Genomic DNA, 23,834 nt, shown 5'->3' on the forward strand with positions numbered 1-23,834 from the left:
TTTAATTATCCAGAAAAGAGTGACTAGGACATTCTTTAACATGACATGAGTGTGTGTGTAAATGACAGATTTTTCTAAAATGACTTCTGAATTCTGTTAGAAACGCAGCCACAGTTCAAACTAATAGCCCAGATTCTCATCAAGATGATCCAAAGTAATGACTTTTAGAACTTGTGAAGGGCATTTCCTTTTTATAGGCGTCTTTTGGCCTAATTAGCTTGCCCTAATTAAAAAGCCTGCAAAGGCATGCTCAAATACAGCTTATGCAGATAAAATGAAGGTATGGAACTGAAAACGAGGGGAAAACTTTCAAATAAGATCCAAAGATTTGGCAGTGCAGCATGTTTGGTATTCCAAAATTGCTGCCTCTATGTCTTTTGCTGTCTTTCACTAGGTCGAATTTCTATGCTCCTTCTCTCTTTGCTTTTTCAAACACCTTTTTCTCATTTCCACTCTCATAGGAAATGTCGGGGCAGAGAAGCAGATGTGTATGGCATGCAGCCGGAGCACCTGTGATTGGGAAGTTTTCAGACACTGCTCTGAAGTGATTTTTTTTGCCTCCTTAGGGCATGACGTTCAGAGAGCTCTTTTTCTTATAGCCCACAGGAAATCACAGCGGCAGATGTGGAAATCATTTCAAAGCCTGACACTTCATCTTCACAGCACGCTGAACGGGGCGGCACTCCATCACTCACTTTTCCTGTGTACAGTCATGACGTGGCCATTTAAACCAAGCAGAAAATTTGGCACACTCGGGACGCTTACAGTTCTGCTTACAACTGAGAATGCCAGCGTTTGTGTGAGGGCATGATGATCCGTCAGTGTGCTGTTAATGTGTAAATTTTGCAGCGCTGAAACCTGAATTCATTCTATTTCTGGAGCCTTTAATGAGACACGGTTGTAGCAAACTGTGTGTATGTGTTTCTGATAATAAACACATCTGAAGGCTTTTGTAAGCATTTGCATAGATAACTGAAAAATGCACTTTTTTTACTTTCATTGCAAAAGGAATTAACTTTTGAGAACATATTGTTTATATCTATCTATCTATCTATCTATCTATCTATCTATCTATCTATCTATGTATGTATGTATGTATGTATATATATATATATATATATATATATATATATATATATATATATATATATATATATATATATATATAGTTATATAACTAAAGATATAAACAATGTATCAAGGGCAAAACTGAATTTGAGCAGCTATAACTCCAGTCTTCATAAAAACTATCACCATTCTGTGATAGTTTTTAAGATTCTTTAATGAAGTGAAAGTTTCTTACGGAATAAAACGATCAATTTCTTTCAAGTTAGGCTTCAAAAACATATTAAATTTTATATGAATATATTATATTAAAACAAAACTTTTTGCAAAGTTTATGCTTCACACATGCACAAAAAAAAATATTTAAAAAGTAGCATTTATAAATGTTTTATTATAAATCTTATATTATTTAAAAATATAAAAAATGAATCCAAGGATATTTTGTTAACAAAAAATAAAAATACACTTTATGTGTAAAGATGCAGTGTGTTCCTTTATGAAAATACTTTAACATATGTGACTATGCTAAATATGTATGGAGGTCTGTTTGCAGATTTGAACTTACAATCTGTTTCTCGTTGAGGTTTCCGCTGCTATAGGTGGTGGCGAGGGTGGAGGAACAGGCCTCGCTGTACCACGGCACATTGCCATACTGTGTGGTGCTGCTGATGGACAGCGTGTAGATACTGTTAGTGTATCCGTCACAGTTGCAGCTGTCCCGCTCTCGTCCTCCGTTACCCGATGCCCACACGAAGATAGAGCCCAGGCCACCTCGACCCTAGAACAGATGCATAAAACCTGATCAATCACTCCTTCCAAAGTACCTCTCACTACCATTCACAGGATTGGAGTTTGGACATTTTTTATGTTTTTGAAAGAAGTCTTAATTTCACCAACAAATATATAATAAAAAAATTGGGACCAAATATTTGAATGATATTGTCAACAAAGACAGACACCAGTCTAAAACTATTTATATTCTCATCCACCTGTCTGTTTACATAACTGGCAAGCGCTAATTAAAAATCACCAGTTCTAATCTGATTGGCTGGCCTTTTGAGACTTTATCCCTTCTGGAAACAAACTGTTATTTAAGTTGCTAGGCTCATACAAACGTTCTGAGGTATAACTAATCATGGGATTTGTGAGGTCTCTGGCATCAAAACTTAACTTGGCCAGAATAAGCTTCTGATAGTCTTTATGCAAATCAAACGCCTGGCTATGTGAGACAAATTAATTTATGAATCAAACATCTGTGTAGTGTCCATTAATGTCTGTGTGCACAGGCCTCATCTCTATTACAACAGCCCACAAAAATCCAATTGAACGAGCCAATTATGGCTGTCATGATTAATTTAAAACCAATACTGTGACCTCTGGAATCTGCTGTATTTAATGCTTTAGTAATACTGGCTGGACAGCTGACAAAGCGCCACTTTTCTTTTCCCATATATTAGTCTCCTCTCACGCTGCAGTCAAGCAAGTCGGCAGAATTTGATTAAAGTTCCTGTTCTATCTTCTGCTGTCCATATGGGTAATATTCACAGCTGACTGACTCAGGATTATTGCGGCCATAAACAGTTTGTTTGTTTGTCTGAGACACCGCAATCTGGTTCAAAAATATTTAAAGGTACAATTCTAGGAATGATAAAATTGGGGATAAAATCCTAAAGGGATGAAGTATGCGAGTTGCACTGCTGAGGCAGATGTTTATGGGATGCGTAATTTGAGTAAATTACTAGAGGGAGAAATCGGTTTTAAATCCCACCAAAATTAACAGCAGTCAAACTCAGTCTGCGCGGCTGTATCAAAGTGCCATTATTCACACAGACAAGACAAAAGATAAAATCTTTTGCAACGCTCTGACAAAAGCATGTCTGCGATTACCAAGGACATGTTGATGAAACAAAAGCAGCACTCGCGGCGGGCAGCCGTCCTAAAAAGGTCAGATTCTTTGCCTTTCAAACATTATGCTCTTTTCTCGCTGTCAAATCTTATAGTTTCTGTGCGAAAGCAGGTGGTTTTAATTCCATTATGGGGATTTTACTAAGTTATTCTGAAGATAAGGCAAGCTTCCTAAATGGCTGTTAGAATGTCTTAACATGCTCATTGGGAAGAAGACAGGATGGAATTTTCAACTAAATGTCAAAGTTGCTGTGACACTGTCTGAGGAGAAAAAAAGTTGTGAGAAAATAGTTTAAAATACTTGATAGCACAATGTTTATAAAAGAAAGTGTAATAAAAAGAATACTGACATGAACAAACAAGATGTGTGTGAAAAAGCCTAGACTTTAGGCAAAAATCGTAATTTGAGGCATCACTAATTTCTGTAGCACAAATGGTTCCTGATGATTTACCACATAGGTAAAGTGTTTTTTTATATCCATAACCGCTCGAACATTTGGGGTTGCAGGATTTTTTTTTATTTTTAAGAAATTAATACTTTTATTTGGCAAAGACACACTGAATGGTTAAAAACTAACAGTTAAGACATAAATAAGTTTTATAAATAAGTTTTTTGGGGGCCAATACTGATACCGATATTATGGAGTAAAAAAAGACAGATTGTCGGACACTTTCCCATTTGTGTGTCCAAACATTTGACTGGTACTACATATAGAATACAATAACACGATAAATCGGTCCAGCTCTGTATCTATAATGTATAAGATTTCTATTTGAAGGATATTTAAGGATTTCCGAAGGATCATGTGACACTGGAGTAATGATGCTGAAAATTCAGCTTTGCCATCACAGGAATAAATGACATCTGAAAACATATTAAGATATTCAAATTATTTATTTGCTATATATATATATATATATATATATATATATATATATATATATATATATATATATATATATATATATATATATATATATATATATATATATATATATATATATATATATATATATAGCAAATAAATAATTTTCCTTTAACCCTTTCTTTTAACAGTGTCTTCCTTTTATGGTGTTTTCAAAGGCAAATATGACAATTAATTTTGCTTACTCTTTATGTTATATATTTAAAAATTAATTGTCATATTTGCCTTTGAAAACACCATAAAAGGAAGACACTGTTAAAAGAAAGGGTTAAAGGAACAAGACAGCCTCATTTTTGAGTCACGGATGAAAACAAACTGATTTTCATATTCATAGTGCAATGTGTATGCTGAAACTCTATCAAGGTATTCGCTCACAAGGGATGAGGTTATGTGTGCCACACAAGAAAGAATTAACATATCAAAAATGAAAACAGAAAACAAATGCTCATCTTCTTCTAAGATCACAGTAATCTCCCTGAAGATAGTATTCTCTGTAATCCTGTAATCTCTCTCAATTCTCTGTCTGTAAATGCAGGGGATGACATCTTCTACAGCTCACCCTGTCCAGCCTGCTTCCTCCAGCAGAGGTGCTGATGGGAGTCGATGGCAGCTGTGACACATTTAGCTGAACTAAAAACTGCTCGCATGACCTGATGTGAGCCTTCATGCTGACACTGACTTGAGGAGACAGTGATATGAGTGATTTCTAGGCACGTCTTTTGGATTTTTGATTAATGCAAATGAGCATGAATGCTACGAGTCTCCTATGAGATGCTCAAAATTACTTGTTTCTGCACATTTGCATGGATATAAAAAATAAATGGATTTCAGAAGTTGTAAGCATTTGTGATGTATTATGCACTCCTGCATTTGATATAAGAACACATTTTAATAGCAAGGAAACAGAAATAAAATGAAAATCTTAATGTTACTGAAAATACATCTCGATTGTAATCATATTTTCAGAAGCTATGGTGGTCAGTTACGCAACCCACCAATAATGCTAGAACGTCCAGCGTCAGAAACGCCTACTAGCGACCTGGAGACCTCCAGCGGTAAAATCTCTTCCTGTCTATACTGACCTCAGTAACGCCCTGCAGGAAAGCTTCTTTGGCAAGTTTGGCAGGGCCATCCACAGTCTTCCCATCATCCTCTGGGCCCCAGCTGGCGCTGTAAATGTGGATGTGCTGGGAGTTCAAGCTCAAAGACTGAGCCTCCACAACATCTGTTACCTCTCCGTCCAACATCCGCACACCTGCATGCAGAACAGAAGCACACAGAAAGAGCACTGATGAAGATACCAGAGAGACAGGAAAAATGGCTTTTGTGGAAATGTACTGTCTGTAAATGTGATGGATATTTGGAAGAGAGAGTTTCCACTTTCCAGCACAAAGTTTTCTATTGGGACTGAAGGTGAAAATGCTGCTATAAAGCTGACTATAAAAGTACATGGAGAAGGATTTAGACCAATGAGTGTTTTTATTATGCTTAAAGAGAAATTGTGCCAATTCATCAGTCAACACTATTGCTGACAACCCTGTCAAATATTCAAATCATTAACATATCACAGGAACATTGTTTGCGTAACTTGTTGATGACCTGTAGTCTGAGCTGATGTGATTGAGAGGAAGCGGAGACTAATACTGCATATTCAGTGGTTCTGTACATACTAAATGAAGTAAGGGTGACTGTACAGGGACTTGATGGCAAGGACCTTAAATATGATCAATTTACAATTTAAAATAAATAAAATAAAATATGGCATTCATACATACAAAAATAAATAAATAATAATGACATGAGAAATATAAATATATAAACTTAAATATAATTATTATAATTATATATTTTTATAATTATAGTTTTTATATGGTCAAATATGTTAAAATTAAATCTGGAAAATATTTCCTTTTGATTAAAGTTTAAGTTTAGTTTAGTTTTTTTTTTTGTCACAATGCTATATGCAAATTTTACTTCAAAAATCTGACTTCTTTGGTCTGAGATGAATTGCTTGTCGCAGTGTTATGTCGCGTCTGGCTAGAACATAGTGTAATATTGGGAGAAAGAATCTAATTAATAAGAATGATTCCGTGGCCGTTTGTTTGATTAATAATAATCTTAGCAACAGACACACACACATGACCCAGTGGCCAATTAGATCAGCAACATCTGCTTTCTTTACACATACACACACACACGGCAGATTTATCCTCTTATTACAAAGACACACACACACAAACACAGAAATCACATGCAGACTCAGGCAATGCCCTCTGCCTTAATCACCCTCATCTAGATGGAGAAATATTTTCCTACAAAGACTATTAAAATAAGAGATGGGGAATTTGTGTATGCCTGCAGGGATGTCTGGCCCTGAAAGCACTCAATGGGACCGGAATAGCCAAGATATTCACCTTAATGGATGTGTTTTATAATTGAAAGATAAAGCATTTGAGATTAGTCCAAAGCAGCATGACGACATCAGCCATTAAATGCACAAAGGGCAGGAAATGAGAGAATGCTTGGATAGTTTTAATGCGCGACCTATTTGATTGATCCTATTACCATATGCTAATTTCTATCAATCGGATTCTGCACTCACCTCCGATTTTGGCATTGTAGGCCACGCCCACTCCACAGACGCCATTGTTTGCTGCTGCCGCCACCTCCCCGGCACAACGTGTCCCGTGTCTAGAGAGACAAAGACAGAGTTTGCACTAGTGAACAGTGTGGCGTCGTCTAATTTACATCCAGTTCACATTCAGTCCATCCCGCTTCAAATTCAGTCCACGTTTTACACACAAATTCTCTGGGTGCTGTCATCACAACAGAGCTCTTGACACACCCAAATACACATGCATTATCTTTATCATTTAACTAAATTCTACTTAGTCCTTGCAGGCGACAAGGATAAATAAATAAACAGTTGTCCCTGATGGTTCCTACAGAACTGCACAAATCTCTGTGGGATGTTGGAGATGAACTTCACTGTCTAAAGAAATCGCAGCTGGCTCTGGGTTTTGCGTGTGCACTGCTAGAGCTATTCACTCCATTCATCTGTGCTCTATTGGAGCTCATTGTTTCCCTGAGACAAAGCAGAGAACGGGACGATAGGGACCAGAGAAAAGGGTCTGGAGAGCCCATGAGACTGCAGATGTGTTGAGGCGGACGCCCCGCTTCACCAGAGCCTTCATTACATCTGCCGTTTTACACCAAAACATACACATTAAGATTATAAGGCACACATGAACATGACATACAACGGGAAAAAAAAAACACTAATGAATATGCTTCATGCTCTTGGTCTCTACGCACTCGTGCTCAGAACACTAAATTAACCGAGTCTAGCACACTGAGAGGAACGATAATAGCTAATTCACACCCCTGCAGTATCAGGACAGCATTCCAACAGTTATTTTGTAGTTGCAATTAATTCACCAACCATGATCCAAATTAGAAATCCTCAAGAAGTGTAAACAATTTAATATTGAGTAAAGTACATTTCTGACATAACATTGCCAGTTATTTGCTATTTTTGCTCCATCAACAAAAAGCAGTTAAAAAAATGGCACGGTAGAATCAATTGCTGAGCATCTACAAGCAACACACAGTAGTGATGTGAATCGAAATGAATCGGTTGAGTGAATGATTCAAAGTTAGTCACTTGGTTAATTCCTAAATGAATCAGTGGCTGTGTTAGTCATGTGCCAGTGTAACACCCCTAACGCACTGTACAATATACATGATATATTACAAAAGTAAAATACACTAAATTAAAAAAAAGAATAAAAATGTGAAATCAACAAACCACATAATGATATTTTATCACTTTAATTAGTAGAGGTAAAATAATTTGTATTTATAAGAAAAAAATTCTAGAAAGATTTTGAGTAATGATGCAAACAAATTAAGTGGATAAATAACTTATTAACCAATCTTTCAAACATCTGCATGTTCAAATCAGAGTTTTCAAATAACATCAGTAAAATCGGAACACAGGGAGCGGTTCAAACATGGGTGATCTTGTTAAACGTGTAAAGCTCAGGTGGGCAACAATAGCTTCTGATTAAGGCTCTAGATGTATTGTATTTCATCTAATCAATAATTGCTGAGGAGGGAGGTGTCCACGGATGTTGAAAGCAGGGGCTCTCGACAGGTCATTATGCAGGTCGTTAAGATCTGTTTCTGGCTACTGAGCAAATACACAAGGTGAAAACACTCTCAGCCTTCCACAAAACCTGCTGTGTGCTAGTAATTCAAACCGTACCATAATTAGGACTGAATTTATTTTCCAGGACATGTGAAACTACAGGACATACTTTCAGGATAACGTCCTTCATCACATAGAGGAGAAAACGTGTCTTATTCAGATTTATCCATCAGGATCTATCTCTCTCAAGCAGTGAATGAGACCAAAACTATTTTATGCTAACAAGCACGGTAGCTAGTTAACCTGCCTAGCAGGCAGTTCGATTTTTTCCTTTCCTCACAATTAACATCATTCTGCCAGTCTAATGACACCTTTGCGCATGCTCATATGAAGGGCAATAGCCCTGAATCACAACAAATTATTTTCGTGCTGAGGTTGTAAAGCCTTCGTTTGCAATAAAGCGTCATTTTTTGCATTTTGTCTTAGGCAAGGTGACAGTTATCATGACGAATGGTTGATAGCTGGGCACACCTCATGAATAAACAATACAGTTTTTATATCAGCTCGTTCAGGAGGTTGTTTGCAGCTGTAATGTATTGCATAAGGGAATAGCCTACAGTAAAAATGATATTTTATGCACACCTTATATACAAAGATGGCTCAGAATGGCCAACTAGTCAGGTGGTAGCAAGGTAAACTAGACAGTTCAATATGTTATGTGCTGATTTTAACTGTTTATGTTACTCACACTAGCCTAATTTCAACACAATTTCATTTGAAAAAAGCCCCTTGTCTATTGTAAATAGTAGCAATGTATGAATTGCTACAGAAGTTATTTTTTAAACCAAGCAGCTTTCTTGCGAATTCGCATGACCATCTGAACCCGATGTGAAATCTGCCTGGGGAAATGTTTTACCCACACAAAATTGTGGATTTTTATTAAATAGAGCCCCTTAAGGGACATCAAGATGAAAATAAATTTAGATGGAAGGAAACTTTTTTTTTTTAATACTTTCGCGTTCTCTCACAAATGTTTTGCATTCCCCCAAGAAAAGGTTTTGCAAGACAATGCAAAGTTTTTCAGACAAACTCAAAACTTGACGGAACACAACATTTGGCAAAACACCACAATTGCACTGAACATTTTTCCTCCCACTTCATAATTTTTTTCCATCAATTTGTTCCTTTAAGGGCTCCACAGTACTGAAATTTGCCAAATTACGGTAAATGTGTGCAGGTTAAACTCAACCTTTGTCAACATTTTATTCAAATTGTTCAGGACCTCCTTAAGATTGACTGGACGTGATTTAAAGTGAATGGCTGTATAATCTCGAGGTTGTGTAATGTACAAACTCTTCTTTGAAATTCACCATGTAAAATGTTTGATGCTGTGATATTGCTTTGATTTGCATACTCCCATCTACAACTTTCAAAGACACCCACATGGAGTCAAAACTCAAGGGCTCAATGGGTATCATTATGGAGCTGTGGCACAGTCAAGGGTAAGGTCAGTTATTTTACACAATGAGTTTCAAAAGAAGTCACAGGACCGTAACACAACCAATCCAAACACAAACAGTCCTCCTTGCAAAAAAGGAAAAAGTCCATTCTTCTAAAATCAGGAAAAACACTAAGGTCGCTTCGCTGGCAGCTATTCAAGCATAAAAACAATCAACCTATCATTTACTCCTGTTTGTGGGCAGCACATGTGGAGCCTGTCAATTTGTAAAAAGTTAGTGTTTGTTCTTTAAAAGATGTGGGGAATGCATACCTCGGGCACTGGCATTAATTTATTCACAACAGTAATGGATTGTGACTCAGTCCTGGGCTTTGTTTCATAGCCGAGTCCACGTAATGTTTTCACAATCAGATTTTACTCATTCGGCACCTCGTGACCAGATCCAATCTACGGCTTTGTAAACCCGAAACCTTATTCCGGATGATTAGAGTTCCCTACTGCAGAGAAAGCTTTTTCTACAGAGATGCTGTTCAGCTAATTTACCTTTCACAGCTCAGCGAGGTGCAAAAACACTGATTCAGATAACTGTGGTCTCAGTATTTTTTAAAGTGCCATGAGTCACAATAACGCTGATGAGCTCAAATGATGTGCGGGTGGGGAAAAGAATGCGAACACGTGATGCAATAACAAGCGTCCTTGTGTGCCTTTAGATAAATGATGGTTCGACCATAAACCTGTAAAAAGATGGCGGTGGCAACGTGTTAATTGATTGGCTACAAATCAACATCAAACTGATGCAACAACTAGACTATAATCATTAAGACGCCTATTCACATTTATATAAGAGGGTTCGTCGAGAAAGATTCATTGGAAAAAGCTAATTAAAATGAACATTTTCATACTTTGTCGGACATTATGAAGTGACAACCCGGTGGGAAATCTGTGGAGTACTTTAACTCAAGGGAGCGATGTTAAAAGAGCTGGAGAATATCTGCTGTAAGCCTCTATCTGCTGGTTCACCTCTTTTCGACAGTTTCCTGAAGGGATAGTTCACTTAAAAACTGAACCTCATGTTGTTCCAAATCTGTATGACTGGTTTGTTTTTCTATAAAATGAAAGTCAGTGGGGTCCAGAGTTGTTTTGAACCCCACTGTTGTTCATTATATGGACAAAAGAATTTGAAATATCTTTTGTGTTCCGCAGAATGAACTCATTTGGACTGATTTAAGAGACAGTAAATTATTTTTTTTAAAGCACAAAGTGAGCCAGAAATTGTTTGTGGATGCAGCTGCTTACATCTTAGAAGGAAAAACAACATGGTGGACCGGATCACTTTCTTATCTTCTCCCCTCCCTGTCCGACAACTATTTAGGTGCAAAATTACCACCAATCTCAACCTTCCCTGCGGGGACCGCAACGATCTGCCTGGGGCCCACCAGGGAGAGGCAGAGAAGAGAGTGAAAATGAACCTGAATGGAAGTGGAGTTTCTTTTTCCATTCCTGCCAACAACAAAACCACTACACTTGAAAGCAGGACAAGAGACATGCTCTAATTCTTTCTGTCTCCTTGTTTTTTAGCCCTCTATCAGCTTGTTTTATGTTCCTTTCAATTTCCTGATTCATGCATTTACAATCCCCCCGCTCAGAGGCATAGGGTGCCCTTGAAAACTGGTGATGAGTCTGTGTACAGTATGCTGATGGAATCCGGCCATGTGTCGTAGAGCAGTGCATCTCTATTCCTCTCTTCAATAGGCTTGGATTAGGAAGCACTCTAAAAAGGATTAGTGCATTTTCCAGCCAGCTAAACTCAGCCCTCGGGCAGGGTTTCGGAAACCCACATGTCCTGAATGAGAAGGCGAAACGGAGGAGGTAGAGAGTCAGCAAGCAATAAAGAGAAAGAATCTCAGATAATGGGATGAGAAATGAGAGGGTGATGGAAGTGGTAGCGAAACTACAGAAGCACATTTCAGAAGTCAGAAGCGCTGCTCCTAGCCTGAAGTCCCTGTCATGGTTGAGTCTCTAGGTTCAGTTGCCTGGCTGGTAGGGAGCAGTGGATGCTGGGTCAGATTTTCAGCATCTCTGATGAGATTCCAGAGGCCCGACAGCGCTGGAAAGGCAGGTTGACAGGTCTGGGTTACGTGAGGCAGAGGGTTGAGTAGGGAGGCAGGGGCTTCATGCCTAACCGTGTTATTTAGACCTCTGGCTGACAGCCACCTTACACAATCCATCCATCACAGGCGTTATTAGAATTGAAGAAAGAGAAAGGAAGAGAAGGACTTTTAAGGTCTTGTTTATTGATTCAATAAAGCCAACGAGACCTGGATATCGATGGACAAACAAACAAAGTGTCTCCAAGCTGACTTCCACCTGGTCTCCGATTCTGATGCTTCAAGGCAAGCTTTATATAACATATGTAATAATGTTATAAATAATCACACAAATTATTCCTTATATGGTGAACATTTTAATATGCCTTTAAAATGGGGTTTATGCATAATAAGGAATCTTAACATGGATAATCAGGATACTTAATATGAGACAAAAAATAAATACAAACAAAATGGAGCAGTCTGATGCAGTCCACAAGGTTTATTTAAACATTATCCAATAGTAAACTGTGGAGGACAAAATAAACATTTAATCTCATAAAATTGAGAAGTCTGATAATAATAATAATAATAAAACATTTAACTCCTAAAATAACTAATTGGAGAAGTTTGATGCAACACATTAGGTTTAATTTAACACTGGACAAAATAAATAGAAACATTTTAACTCCAACATGGAAAAGTCTAATGTAACTCATAAAGTTTAATACTGTCCAATATAAGACTGAAGAGGGAAAAAATAAACAGAAACCTTTTAACTACTGAAAGAACAAAACAGTTTGGTCATGGTTATATCCACTGTGGATAATCTGCGGGTCGGGTATAAAAAAATAATTATGATTATATGCGGGTGGATAAATTAAATCATAAATGATGCAAATATTAACTAAATTTGTCTAAATACATTTTTTCATCAGGCAGACGATTTCAATTGTGTGTGCGTTCGTCCGATCGAGAAGTTGCAGTGACAGAAATGGTGACATTCCAGATCAAGTTTGAAAGGAGTAAAGTCTGTGTAAATGGTATTAAGTAGGCTAATATGGCCAAAGAAGATATTTTGTTTTATAAATAAATGTTCATTTAAAAGCAGACCATGATCAGTTTATTATATTACCATTACCCCTAACGGCTCTGACAATGTTTTGTTCTGTCCTCCATAAAAGACTATTTTTAGCCAAGCAGTGTGTAGAGCTGCATTTGAAGCATGCCGTGGCTGGCTGGTATAAACACAAGCATTGACTAGAGTGACCGTGATCTGCTCCGGTTCCCGTGGAGCCATAACACACCGCAGATTACTTCTAACCTCACTGAATCTGCTGTAAAAAATGAACCATCTATTCATCATATCATGATGCAAAACATACATGACAAATAGCGAATTTTCATTGCTTCTCGAAACATCATAGCATTTCCAGCGATGACATGATTGTGGCGCAGAATCATTTATGTCCCCACGCATCATATACGTCTTCACATGTTGACATCATGACCGGGATCTTTTACAGCTGGGACTGCTCCATCTTTCACTACCAAACGATGTTGCTGCCCCGAAAAATGTATTGCATCCACTGTTCACATAACGCTGGGTTCTTCGGGAAGCTGAACAAGGTTATCTTTCCCTTACAACCAAAAACTTCTTTAGAGCCATTCTTCCCGAGTGAGTCCCGTGCAGCGCTTCCGAGTGAAGCGTGTTGAAGGGTGCACTCTTGTTCTTGCTCTGGTCGATGCGTGCGTGGGTGTGTTCTTATAAGGAGTGCCCTTATAAGGAGTTCCAACCTTCATGATGTAATGAAACTCCAAGATTGAAAAAAACTTCCCGAAACTTGAAAGAAACCCAGAGGTGTGTACTTGGTTATGTGTCTAAAGCGTTTTTTTTTCTATTTAGAATTAGAATCCAACTTTTTAACAGTCGTGGTATTGAGGGTGGAGAGAGCTCTAGATATTCACTCCCCCACCTACAATCCCTGCTGGATCTGAGACTCGAACCTGCAACCTTTGTGTAACAAGTCCAACTCTCTAACCATTAGGCCACAACTGCACCATATACATATTAATTTCAAGCTTTCCAGAAATATTTACTGATGCTTGCTTGTGCAAAAGTCTAAGATTCTTGTTGCTAAGGAATTACTAGATTAAAATATAAATAAAATAAAATCATTTTAAATGCTACAACCAAATCATCCTATTATAATTTATAGTATGAAAAATGGATATTTATTTAGAGAACATTATAATTACTGCGTCTTTAAATTATTAATGTTATTAAAGATTTTTAGATGACTGTAAAGATGACCCAAATGTTAAAATAAGATAAATGAGCATGTATAATTAAATACAAATAAATAAATAAAATAAATTACAATTTCAAATTCCATATAATAAAACAATTTTTTTTAAAATGCTACAACGGAATCACAATACTATAATGTATAGTTGAAAATCGATTTGCTAAGGATTACATTTAACAGTGTCTTCATTCATTTTTATTGTTATTAAAGATTACATTTTAGATGCTGGAAAATGTAATATAAATGTAAAAAAGGGTGAAATGAGCATGCATAATTTAAAATTACAATATTTTACATTTAATTTAATTTAATGTCAAATTAAAAATATTCAATTAAACATACGTTCATTTGGAACCACTGATTCAAGCGGCAAATAAAAAGAGCCAAATATAGAACATGTAGGCCCATATTTTATTACTAACCCCACAACAGCAAGCGCATCACTCCCTTATCACAACTACAGCACAAAGTGCGATAGAGAGAGACGAAGAGAGAGACCATTCATTGTCGTTCCAGCTCTCAGTCTACGCCAAACCATTTCTGCAATTTGTATTTGAATTTGAATAAACACTTTACTGCCCAATCGTCATTGGCAGAGAGTTCATTCCAAATAAAGCCAGACCCACTGAACATTAGTGTAAAAGCTTCAAATCCGGGACATGTTGCAACGGCAGATGAAATGGGTCATGGAGGATCTGATTACAGCAGGTGTGTACAATTGTGGCTACGAAAACAAAGATGTATGCCATGCTCCTCCACCCTCTTATCTAACATTAGCATGATGCTGCTGAAATTATGCAGAGCTTTCAGCTCACTTGCACTGCCTGTGTGGATTGGGTTCAAAGAAATGTAAGAAGCGTTTCTGTGCATATTAGCTATTTGTGAAATAAATCAACTAAAAAAAAACATCTTATGGTGCCCTTCAATACAGGAAACTGTCTCCTTTTGTCTCTGTGTTTGCATCCGTCTCTCTCTCAGGAGACAGGCATTGAAATAGTCTCTTGGTGCCATGTTCTGAGAACATATCAAAGAACGACAGCTGTCTTTGGATCAGTGTATCATTCTGAGCACCTGGCGATGTCCCGTAGGAAAGAAAATTAGATGTATTTAATATGAGATCTCAATTGTTTCTCCTAGATAGAAATGAAGAGCAGATGGAGACGCGTCTCCTGCTTTTTCAGTTTTTTCACCTGAGAAATAGACTCTCCTGTGTACTTCCTCTAAAGTTTCAGAAGAAATCACTACAAAGCATTGAAACTGAGCTTGCTGAAAAAGCAAGTCTGGTTGGTTAAGTCAGATAGTTAAGCCTGTTGAAGATGCCAGCACCGCATGTTTGGAATCATCTAAAACACAAACATTTTTATACATATTTAATACTTTTTGTCTCCGTTATCTATATTGGACTATTTGACTAATTAATGTTTAACGCCTAGTTTATTAAATTAGACATTATAACCATCCATCATTTGCTTCTGTGTGATTTCTGACTGAATAGAGCTGTGACACAGACACACACACACACACACACAAATCTCTAACTGAGTTTATTAGTTAATGATGGAGAAGCCATTCTTTGCGAATAATATATTTCTAAATCAAACCCAGACGGAGCTCTTAACAAAAGTAAAGTAATTTGCATTGTTTGTATGGATAAATTTAATTATCATAAAAGCTCAACTAGCGAAATAAAATTAAGTAGTATTACAATTTATTAGTATTACTTTTTAGATCAGCTTTTTTTTTTTTTTAAATAGGGCATATCAGCATGCACATGCTCTTCAAAACGTAGCGTTCAAGTAAGACTTTTTTCTGCATAATTTAATTTTTAAATTAGGAAGCATTAAATTGACGAAAATGCTTTTATAATGTTAAACATTTTTTTAATAATGATGTTCTTTTGAACTTTCTAGCCATCAAAGGTTCATCATGGTTTCCACACCTGTTTTGATAATAATAAGAAATGTTTCTGGAGCACCAAATCAGCACATTAAAATGATTTCTGAAAGATCATGTGACACTTAAGCTTGGAGTAATGATGCTAATAAATAGCATTTCGCATATTAAAATAGATAACTGTTATTTAAAATGATTTACTGTATTTCTGATCAAATAAATGGAGATCAACTTTAACATTGAAAAAAACTTACTTAGTAAGATGTATACACGCAATAAAAATATGAACTGAAAAATATGTGCCGATATTGTACTGATGGTGCATCTCTACTTAAAAAGGATCTGTTATTTTGTTAATGATGAAAGAATATTAATTCATCTTATTCCTATTATTCTTATCCTGAGGGATTTCTGGACAATCATCAAGGAGAACAAAAGCATCATGTGAGTTTTGAGCTATGAAGTGTCCAAGTCTGATGGTGACCAAAAATGTGCAGTTTTTTTTTCTAAAGAGACTGCAGAGAAAAATACAGTGCCAGACTGAAAGTTTTTTGATTTTTCAGGAAAAAAAAAAGAAATAAAAAATAAGCGGTCTAAAAGCTGTACTACCCCTCAATCTTCCTGACAAAACAATGAAAAGCCTCTGTTTCTAAAAGCACTGGTAGTCATCCGTGCATAAAAGCCATGAAGCCAACAATTACTCTTTAGTGTGGACAGCGACGCCAGTGTCAATATATAGGCTATAAAGACAAATGTGTTTTTGTCTTCAAAAGATGCATGAATGCTAACGTGGCAACACTGGCACTATCTCTCATTTAATCACACTGAATGGCTTCATGACTCTGCCATGTGCTTTGCTCTATAGCCGAGGATCCAATTCATCTCAAGATCAGGTTTTACAGGGGACTCAAAGAAGTAAAAACAAGCTGCTTTTCATAAAAGAAGCCTGTTTCTTGGTTGTACTTCACAACATATAATTTTGTTGGTATCCATAATGTGCATCTTTCATCTGTATGGAATAAATCCCTCTGATGCAATCTGCCATCTATGAGACCGCCTCAATGTTTCAGCTATTGACACAGTCATGCATTTTGCTTCTCATTTCATGGACTCGAACCGATTCAGTTCAGGATAATGATCTTGACAGCCAAAGCATTCAAGATGTGCCACACTTCCTGTGCGCTGGGTTGCCGAGGTGTTGGGGATGGATTCCCCCTACTTTTCTCAGCTGATTGATGTGTGTGTGTGTCTGGACACCGAGAGGATAACGAATGCTTGTTACGGCTCCACTGTTGCCACCAAGCGACTGTCACATTTTAAGCAGCAGCCGACGGTATTAGCAGGAGCGAAGAAAGTAACTTCAGCGTGTTAGTAGCAGAGCGAGGCACTCCAGCACGACCATGGCAGTTAACAGATTCGTTAAAGAAGATTTGCTTCCGCAACTTTGTAAGCTGCACTGTTCTGAGGAGATACCAAATTTGGAGTCTTTCCCCTCCATCCTTCTGCTGTGAGATTCTGAACAGAAAACACACACACACAAAAAATAACAAGAGAAAGAAATAGGGAGAAAGAGCCCTGGCAGGAAGCCCAGAGTGCAAGAGATTTGAAGCAAATCCCCCTGACGGCAGAGCGATGCATGGGCTGCTGGGAGATTTCAGGGTGGAGGGATGAAGAAGTGGTCTGGGGGTTAAAGGGGTGGGATGGGGACACTCTCCATCTAGTGACGCTTAATGGCTATGAGTCAATCAAAAAGAAAGAGTAAACCTCCAAATGTCTTCAGTGCACTAAATTAAATCTAAGATGATTTACGGAGCAAGAGGAAGGCGAGACGGAGGACTGTTATATTGTAGATTGTGCATCTTTAAATAGTGCTTAAAATGCTTTTCAAACATAAAAACGGAAAGGGCCGTGGAGAGTGAAAGATGAGAGAGAGGTCACTGGTCGGTTAATTTCAACGATGCTGCAGCAGGCGACTGATTGCTGCTACATGACAGACAGAGACAAAAAAAAAAAAGATAGGCAGAAGCACAGAAAAAGAAGTGCTCCCTTTGGAGAAACCAAACGCAACTGTGCAGTTACAAGATTTCCTATGAAATGCATTTTTCATGAGTAATTAACAGCTGTTGGTGCACGTCTCTGAACGGCAGGTGCTTCGCTGACTGCAAACCTACCGAACAACGCATCCCCACGCCTCAGTTAAGTGCTGTACATCACAGCTTAAATCAGTGCACCAAAGAGAAGAGCCCTAGCGAGCTGCCTACCTTGATCAAACACATCCAAGATGCAATCTAGGTAGGTGGCACACTAGGTTTCCAAACACAGCCGGAGTTAGCAGTACGCATGTTTGCACAAGACAGCTCCTGGCTCTCGTCACCTGAAAGAACCTCTAAAACATTTACAACCAAAGAGCTTCTGCAATATGGCATGTTTGTTGCAGGCTGACAGACCTGGCAACCCTGCTGTGGATGCACCGATCGGAACGGCAAAGAAAAAGACGAGAGATAAATTCGTACCTGTTGTCATTCAGCTGTGTGTATCTGGGCTGAGGGTCCGGATCTCTGTCATTCACATCATAACTGGCATCAGGATCCTAAAAATAGAATATAGCATAAATCAAAAAGATCATATTGCAACACTCAACCTTAGCTTTTGTGCGGTCACTGAGAAATGCACTGAATTTGATCTTGCATTGCTTGGATGCACACCTACCAAGACGGCATTATAAGACATTTCATATGAATTTGAATATTCAAATTAAGGATGTGCACAACCACATATTTTAATAATTAAGCACTTCTAGGTATAATTAGACCAATACTGGGTCATGTCCACAACACCAATATGCTTCTTAAGTAGCAAACTGTCTGCTGATATGAATTCAATTCATAGGGAGGCTTGAGGTAAAATGCCACAAACCCCTGAGACACCTGAGGCAAGAACGATTTAAGCAGAAAGCATTCTGGGATAGAATGTATAATAAGGCTGAACAGAAATGTTCGGTAACCCCAACTACCTCATGAAGCCACTGTGAAGAGTCTAATTTCTATGCAAAACCAGGTATTAAGCAATGTTTTAATAATCCTGACTGTATTACTGAAACCACATTTTTACCGTGCTTTAACGGCAAATTATGTATTACTGAATCAGAGCATTAAGAATTCAGTGAACCAGAAATGTACAAAATTACATATTATCAAAATCGACTAGTAAGTGGGCCATATGAGTGACTCATCAATGTTAATGAAGCCCTGTATAATTAGGCTGATTTAGGGTCATGTCTGCCACACGCATATCAGATGCATTTCTTTTGAGCCGCTCATATAATACGTGTTCAGACAGAGTGAAATGACATGCAACAGAGCGTTCGGAGACATTTTTTGATGTGACGGTGTCCATTTGCCAATGATTAAAAATAGCGCTGACTGCACAGCCCTTCTGATACATTCCATTCATTATGCTTTGACAAAATATAAATTCATAATCAAAGACCAATTTGTTTTTCAAAAGGTGTTTAGATGGCTACAGCAGCATTGCAAATTTATTCCCTTTAATGTACTACTGTTAAAAACAAAGACTACACAACACAAATACTTGTCCACATTACTGACTGACTATTACATACAATGCTTTTAAAGACTGTGTAGGTAAGGCAGCTCAGGTTTGGAAAGTCAATACATTAATTATAAATGACAACGTCAATGTCAGTGAATTAATAATAAATGCCTGAAGAATTACAGAAAATCTTACATTTGCAAACACTATTTATCTAACTCATAAAGATTTGTATATGAAATAAAAGGTCAAAAAAATCAGTTTTGCTTCAGAAATATTTTGCCTTATTTTAATGCATTTGGTACATCCATAATTTGTGATAATTGATTGATCACAACACAAATATATTTTTCACTGCATGTACAACTTCTGAGGCATATCAAATGATTTATAACAAGCCTCTTATTAAGATTTTAGTCAAAAAGTGTTTATTTCAGTAAAGTAAGTAATACCAACGTATTACATTTAAATGTACACTACCATTCAAATCTTTGAAGTTTAGGGTTAATATGATTATTTGATGTTTTAGTCTCTTGGTTTGCATTACTTTGAACAAAATACAGGAAAAACATTTTCATTTTGAAATATGACCAAAATTTAAAACTATTTTGTATCTTCATTTTAAAATGTAACTTATGCACGCTATGGTAAAGCGGAGTTTCCAGCATCATTACGCCAGTCTTAAGTGTCACATGATCCTTCAGAAGCCATTCTGATATGCTAATTTGGTGCTCAAGAATAATTTATTTTTATTTAAAAAACAACATTATAAATACTTTACTGTCCCTTCTGATCAATTAAATATATCCTTGCTAAATAACAGTATACATTTAATTAACATATAACATAAGTGACCACAAAGTCTCGATATACCGTATTTTTCGGACTATAAGTCGCACCTGAGTATAAGTCGCATCAGTCCAAAAATACGTCATGATGAGGAAAAAAACATATATAAGTAGCACTGGACTATAAATCACATTTATTTAGAACCTCTCGCGGCTGTAGATGGTAATGTTTTCTCTTGGTTCATTTCTCTTGGTTCATGTCAAATTAATTTTGATAAATAAGTCGCACCTGAATATAAGTCGCAGCACCAGCCAAACTATGAAAAAAAGTGCGACTTATAGTCCGGAAAATATGGTCTATTAATCAGTCATATAAATACCATTGCTCACTCATTGCTTAAAATGTACAGTTTGTGAAAAAGGATGACTCACATAGTTTCTCGCTAGATCGGGGTGATCTTTCTCAACGCCGTCATCTAGAATGGTCACGACTACTCCTTTTCCTGTGAAGCCCTGGGCCCAGGCCTCCTTCACATTCAGGTCTCCATGACTGGGGTTGTACTGCAAGAAAATTGATTTTTTCATCAATAAGTCAAGATTTTACATGCAAGTTTACTGGTGCCAGATTCCTCAGTTCTTTATTTCCCTTCAGCAAAGGCAAATATCGGATTCTGTAAAGCTCCCGTGTGCAGAACACAAGCCCTCAGAGCCATTCTGGGAGGGGAGAGTTAACAGAGTCTTTGACCAAGACCTCCCAGTAGAGGAAAGCACACCTACAGTACTTTACACACACACACACACACTGAATTTTTACCCTTGCCAGTGAGAAAGGCCCAGCCGCAGGAGCTAATGCTAATGAAAGATGACTGCTCACACAGTCACATGCTTTTTCCTCCCAGATGTCACCCTGTCGGCAGGATGATCCCAGAAGGTGTGGAAACTCATTCCTTTTAACCTGACAGCTTTTTCCCCAGTGAAGTTCTTGTCCTATCTCCTTCTCTCGCTCTATTTCATTTCCTCACACTTTGCGTTTTGCTCAACACTGTCGGTTAAAACGCCACAGCTGAATATTTCCTTCAATGCAAGAAAAGAAGAACATTAAACGTAAATGTGGAAATTGGGCGCAGAAACACAATGAAAAACTTCAATTGGCGCATCTTCAGATAACTGCCCCCTTCGCGACCTTCTCTCCCCCTGACAAAAAGCATAAAAATAAGCAGACAGAATCAAATTGCTCATCGTTCTGTGTTGCTTCTTCAGAGTAAACAACTTAAAAAGCATTCATTCCCTTGTCAACAATGATACAATCACCATTTTCTGGTACAAAAGCACAAAAGTGTGTGTGTTTCGGGGTAATGTTTGACAGTAGCACGTACAGATGTGGCTTAAAGAGGTTGTGAAGGAGCCGAAACTTTAACAGATTAGCATGCTAATGGAGAATGGCAGCTCTGGCGTTTGTTTTGTCATCCGTGGCCTAGGATGCTCTCTGGTCGTTCGGTTCACACATTAATATGTTTTGGACTAGGACTCATGCTCTGAATACCGAACAGAGCTTTAAAAGCAGTTACGCAAACAAACATTTGAAGGCACGCCGGTGCGAGCGAGTATTCAAGCATACACCCACACATACTCATTATTTGGTGTAAGTTTTGTATAAACTCGGTGAGTCAGACTCATTCTGAATCTGTCATCACTTAATAAAATGATTTAAACAGATTCGGCGAAGGTTAATATGATGTTGTGCCTTCTCTGTCAGTGAACGTGACTGTCAATACATTAGCTCACTTCGTTTTCGGTTTGTTGTCTGCGTGTGCGTGCAGGTCTCAAGACAAACCTGAATAACAGATAGTTATATATCAATGCCTTATTTACACCACTGTTTGATTTGACAACAACATTTGCAACTGTGTGATGTATTTCAGAGTGGAACAGAATATTCCTCAGGTAATAATGTAGGGTGGGTGTTGTCCAATGTGATTTTAAATAAACAACACATTAGGCTGTAGTACTATCTGCCTTCTTTTCATTCTATAAAAAAAATATGATAGAAATCTGAATTGCTATTGTAATATTGAAATATGGTTTATTTTTGTCTATATCTACACTACCAATCAATGTTTGACTTTTAAAAAAAGTATTTTATGCTCACCAAAGCTGCATTTATTTGATTAATAACTAATGTAGTCTTCGATATCACTTAAAAAACATTATCAAAATGTCTTGACTGTACATGTAAAAGCCTTTTTTGTCATTTTTGATCAATTTATTGAATCCCTTTTGGATAAAAGTATTAATATCTTTCAAAACATCTTACTGACTTTCGAACACTATCCATTATAACTTAGTGTAGTCAAAAATCTGACTCACAGTCTAATTCATTTAATGCATACATTTAACACAAGTTAACTTTGATTTTAATTTATAATAATTTCATGGATAAATGATTCTTCTCCCAAACAAATGTGATCCAGTGCAGTACTATGCATAGACTGTTCACCCAAAAACTTTTTTTTGTTCACCCAATGCTTTTTGGACCCAGTCTGCTTTAACAGTTTTAAATACTTTGTACTTTGCACAAAGAAAATCACAGATTTATAAGGGCATGAAAGTGAATGCATGATGACAGAATTTTCAGTTTTGAGTGAACTACCCTTATAATCTCTCTATATTAGTTCATAAGGCATGTATTCTCTTTTTGTGCTAATCACACTTGTTTTATGTGGTTAGATGATTTTTTTTCAAGTTCTACTTCAGTACACCTCAGAGATCACATTCAGTTTATTTAATGTTACTTTAATGGAAGCTGAAAAGGTCCTCTTTTGACCTCTTTGGCTGTTGTCGCCAATCAGATTCACCCGGTAGTCTTGGTTAGGTCAGAAAAGTTGTTTCAGATGCTGAGAAAGCTTCTATATTGTGGTGAAAAATTCAGAAAAACATTTCTGTCCTTTAGAATAGCATGCACTGATGTATCATTCACAATAATAGGAGAGACATATAATAACCAAGCAAAAAAGGATCAATTCCAATGTCATCTTGAGACTGTGTAAGCACACAGAATACTGTTTATATATTTCAAAACAGACATGGGGGAATTAGAGCGGGAAAGAATCAGAGAGAATGAGAAAGCTCACAGATCAAGGGCGGACTCCTTTCCACTGTAGAAGCGCTTTAGACGCATTGCATTCAAAAGCTCAATGTACAGCCACAATATAAATACATACAATAGCTTTTTACCTACCAGGTACCACTGCTGGGGGAACTTGGGATCGGTGGGTTCAATATGAATGTCTCTCTTGTGTCTTCGCTTGGCAATCTGCTGCTCTGCCCAAATCACCTGAACACACACACACACACACACACACACAGAATAGAGGAAATATCTCAAATATTACACACCTACATCCTTGTAAATCACACATCTCAATTTCCACCTTTAACCAGGGATGTACGTCTCTTCTGCACAGCTTGTCCTAGCACTAAAAATATCGACATTTCACACTAACCCATGGTGTGCTTTTCAGGCTGCTTTTTTATAGTGTTTCATTTAGCTGTGTATGTGTGTGTGCGTGAAAAACAAGTTTCATCTGAAAATGAAAGTAGCTTCTCGCTATTTGCAAAGACTACAAATCTGCAATGAAAAGTGAGAGATTTCATATAAACTCAAACATTTCTCATCCAATTCCTCTCAGATCAAGTGATC

The 23,834-nt window shown here is 37.3% G+C and overlaps 1 protein-coding gene across 1 annotated transcript in view; it reads right to left on the reverse strand.

Annotated features, from left to right (window-relative positions):
- Positions 1–23,834, reverse strand: part of furinb (furin (paired basic amino acid cleaving enzyme) b) — an 88,592-nt gene that overhangs the window by 11,645 nt on the left and 53,113 nt on the right. The window contains exons 4-9 of the mRNA XM_052598183.1: positions 23,373–23,468; positions 20,567–20,695; positions 18,308–18,384; positions 6,499–6,587; positions 4,979–5,151; positions 1,631–1,843 (exon numbers count right to left, since the gene is read on the reverse strand). Of these exons, the coding sequence (XP_052454143.1) occupies positions 1,631–1,843; positions 4,979–5,151; positions 6,499–6,587; positions 18,308–18,384; positions 20,567–20,695; positions 23,373–23,468 (777 nt within the window). The remainder of the gene's footprint in view (positions 1–1,630; positions 1,844–4,978; positions 5,152–6,498; positions 6,588–18,307; positions 18,385–20,566; positions 20,696–23,372; positions 23,469–23,834) is intronic.

The sequence above is a fragment of the Carassius gibelio genome, chromosome B25 (assembly GCF_023724105.1).
Source record: "Carassius gibelio isolate Cgi1373 ecotype wild population from Czech Republic chromosome B25, carGib1.2-hapl.c, whole genome shotgun sequence".
In the NCBI taxonomy this organism is placed as follows: Eukaryota; Metazoa; Chordata; class Actinopteri; order Cypriniformes; family Cyprinidae; genus Carassius; species Carassius gibelio.